This window comes from Tachysurus vachellii, chromosome 24 (genome assembly GCF_030014155.1).
Source record: "Tachysurus vachellii isolate PV-2020 chromosome 24, HZAU_Pvac_v1, whole genome shotgun sequence".
Classification (NCBI taxonomy): domain Eukaryota; kingdom Metazoa; phylum Chordata; class Actinopteri; order Siluriformes; family Bagridae; genus Tachysurus; species Tachysurus vachellii.
Window position 1 is genome coordinate 13588815 of NC_083483.1, and position 3406 is coordinate 13592220.

At 38.0% G+C, this 3406-nt stretch overlaps 1 protein-coding gene across 3 annotated transcripts in view; it reads left to right on the forward strand.

Annotated features, from left to right (window-relative positions):
- Window positions 1-2111, forward strand: part of LOC132839145 (basic salivary proline-rich protein 1-like) — a 5461-nt gene extending 3350 nt beyond the window's left edge. For 2 of the 3 annotated variants that reach the window (XM_060859953.1, XM_060859952.1), the window contains exon 7: window positions 103-2111. In XM_060859953.1, coding sequence (XP_060715936.1) covers window positions 103-106 — 4 coding nt within the window. In that variant the 3' untranslated portion in view covers window positions 107-2111. The remainder of the gene's footprint in view (window positions 1-102) is intronic. The other variant, XR_009647705.1, reaches the window with a different exon arrangement.
- Window positions 2112-3406: the final 1295 nt, after the last annotated feature.

The window sequence follows — 3406 nt, forward strand, 5'->3', positions numbered from 1 at the left end:
AATATTATATTATTATATTATATTATATTATATTATATTATATTATATTATATTATATTATATTATATAATTTTTGTCGTTTTGATTGTTTTATGTTTACAGTTGAATGCACCAGTGCAGGAGAGCGGAGAAGGTGATATAAAGTGTGGGGAAAAAGGTGGAGCTCCTGACAAACAGTAATGGCTGAACAGATGTAAAGAACTAGGGTTGCAAAATTCCGGGAATTTTTAAGGCTGGAAACTTTACATGGGAATTAATGGGAATTTTAAAAAATGCATAGTTGCCTATAACAAGGAACTTAAATGTACCGTAAAACTTAAAATAATAGCCCGGGCTTCTATTTACCCAAATCGCCGAACTGCACCGGCTTGTATTTGAAACAGGCGTCTATAAGAGACAGGCCTTTAATTTAGTGTTGAGATGTTCAAGCATGACAGTAGGAGGTTACCACATTATATTACGTTTTATTTATAATTTATAGTTGTGCGTCTTCTGACTGAAAAGTCGTTGCGCTTGCAGTAAAACTGTTGCATACGCTTCTTTTGCCTTGGCCCTGATCATTTTACGTGAGACTCTGAGATGCTTTGCCCGCATGCTGTGGATCCACTCACACACGCTCACCTCCAGCTCTTCACTGGCCTTCTTCCTCCCTCCACCTCGCAGTCTGGCCCCGGACAGACGTTGCAGTTCAGCTTTATTTTTACGCCATTCTCGCACTCTCTTTGGATCAACCGAGAAATGTCTTGCCGCTGCTTCTCCCGAATTTTTTTCGGCAAATTTGACAACTGTCAGCTTAAATGTCAGATCATACTTTTTTCTTTTTGTCTCCATGGTGGTATTGAGAGAATTAAGAAAAACTGAATACTAAAAGAAAGTTCGTTAACCTCTTTGTTATGTTGCCATAGTGATGAGTCGTTCATGAACGGTTGCGTCTGTCACGTGAAATCTAATCAAAACATAGAACAGACGATCTGACGGGTTTTAGAAGATCAAATACAACCCGATACTAAAAAACATATTTGAGACCGGCTTTTATTTACCCAAACCTGTCGTCACACCAGGCGTTTAAAAGAGACAGGCGTCTATTTGGGACTCGGCTATTATTTGAAGTTTTACGGTAGTTAAAAAAAACTTGCAGCATAAATTTGTTTAAAACAACAAGATTTAATGCAATTTAAGTTCAATTTTTACCCTGCATTACTCGGTCACTTGCACACAGCACACTGCTTACTGGAGGGCCATTGAGGCCACAAACCCCCTGCATGTACTTGCATTCTTCCATAACATCCACAGTAACACTATTTTAACACTTATTAGCATGAATATTAATAGAATATTGGCTATTTATTAGTACTTATTAAGCACATATTAAAGCCTTATTCTGCATTACCTTATTCTACATTCTTAATTGTACCCAATACCTAAACTTAATAACTACCTTACTAACTCTTCATAAGCAGTAAATTAGGAGTGTTACTACATGCACAGATCATTTGATGAAATCCCCCCCCCCCACACACACACACACACACACTGACTCCTCACTGAAATTAAAAATAAAATATTCCATATATCACTGGGGGGTGGGGGTTGTTTATTTATGTTTGTATATGATATAGTTTTTATACATTTCCCTATATTTCCAAATAATTCCCATAAATTCCCGTAAAGTTTCCAATTTGGAATATTTCCAAAATTCCCCATAATAAGTTCCCGTGGAAAGTTTGCAACCCTATAAGGAACTGGAGGATGTAAAGAACTGAAGGATTCTCTGAGGTGTTATCCATAATTCTATCATTTCTTAATTAGAAATTATTTAATTATTAAAGATTGCATAAGATACAAGCTGCAAATGTGTTGTGCAAAACCTTTTCTCTCTCTCTTTCATCTGTCTGTCACTGTATTATCTATGTAGGCCAACATCTTAGCCACCAGGCTGCCACATCCCGCTATCCCGCTGTCGTACATGGAGCCAAGATGCATGTTATCATTTTACTGTTTTGTGTCAAATACTGTAACAGGACTGTAACTTGAGCACTGAAGATTCATTGAAGGTCAATCAAAATATGGTTTATATAGTAAAATATACTTTAATTAAAAGATGAAAAACCTTCTGGTGTCTGATTTGTTCCTGCTCAGACACACTTCTGCTACAGTAATCTTTATCATGGTTCCCACGCGTCCTGGAAAACCTGGAAATCCTGGAAAATTAAAGACCAAAGTTCCAGTCCTGGAAAACACATGGAAAATGAGAGAAAACATAAACTGTCCTGGACAAAATCTTGTTGTCCTGGAAAATTATTATTTTTAAATGTTCTTTTTCATTTAAAGAACAGTTTACAACTGGTCGAAACAATTAACGTTAGTAACAGAAAGCGCTGTTTAATCTCGCTGTGACGGATGACGCTGTCTTGTGTCGGCGGTTTCAGGTGCTAGGAATGGTTTAAGTGCTCGAATGTTTTCAGCAAATGGTGACGGGTAAGCAGGTTATATTAACCTTGTTAATCTGAATATCATGTGCAAGGGGAATTCACAGCAAACTAAAGCATGCATGACGACATTGGCCTGAGAAAGGAAAGGGTATGTGCGGTCTTTTTATTTTCTAAATGTTGAAATTTCATTCACATCATTTCATTCACAAATTGTCTTTAAAAGTATAGTTAAGTAATAGCCATAAAGTGTACGTTGTTTTTAAGACTTCTGGAGAGAAGAACATATTACTTTAGGCCGTGAATCTGTGAGCCTTGTCTTTTTTTTGCTAAATTTGAAATGTCCTGGAAAAGTCCTGGAAAATGATCTCTGAAAAAGAGTGGGAACCCTGTTTATTATTATTATTATTATTATTATTATTATTAATAAACTGAGTGACTGATGGATGAAGACTCAGCTGTGGTGTAAAATCTTAGTGTTAATGCGACTCCAGGTTAAAGCCCTACAGCGAGGCGGCTCGTCCTGAGCCTACGATCCAGACCGTGTTGGCGTGGAGCGTTTTCAGTGTAAGCGATCTGCTAAAACTTGCGCCATGAATAACGAGCCTTCACGATACATTATGTTGATAAATGCGAGTCTTGGATTCGAGTCTGATTTCGACTTTACTTTCCATCAACAGGCTTTTTTGCGACTGTAATTTTTTGTGTGCGTGTAAAACGAGTGGAATTGCTGAGTTCAGCTCGTGGTGCTCCGTTTACAGTTTCTCTGAGTTTAGCAACATGGTAACACATTTTTGTTTCTACTCCAGTGGATCGAGGTTTGTTATAAGATGTAAGACAAACAGTCGGCTCGTTTCCCTCCAGTCTTCAGGACAGGAGAGTTTACTCTCTCTGGTTTCTTGTCTTCAGCTCACCTTTATCTCTGAGCTGCAGCTTGTTGTCAGCTGCTCGGGCCGGCTGCTGTTGTCTGCTCTGTG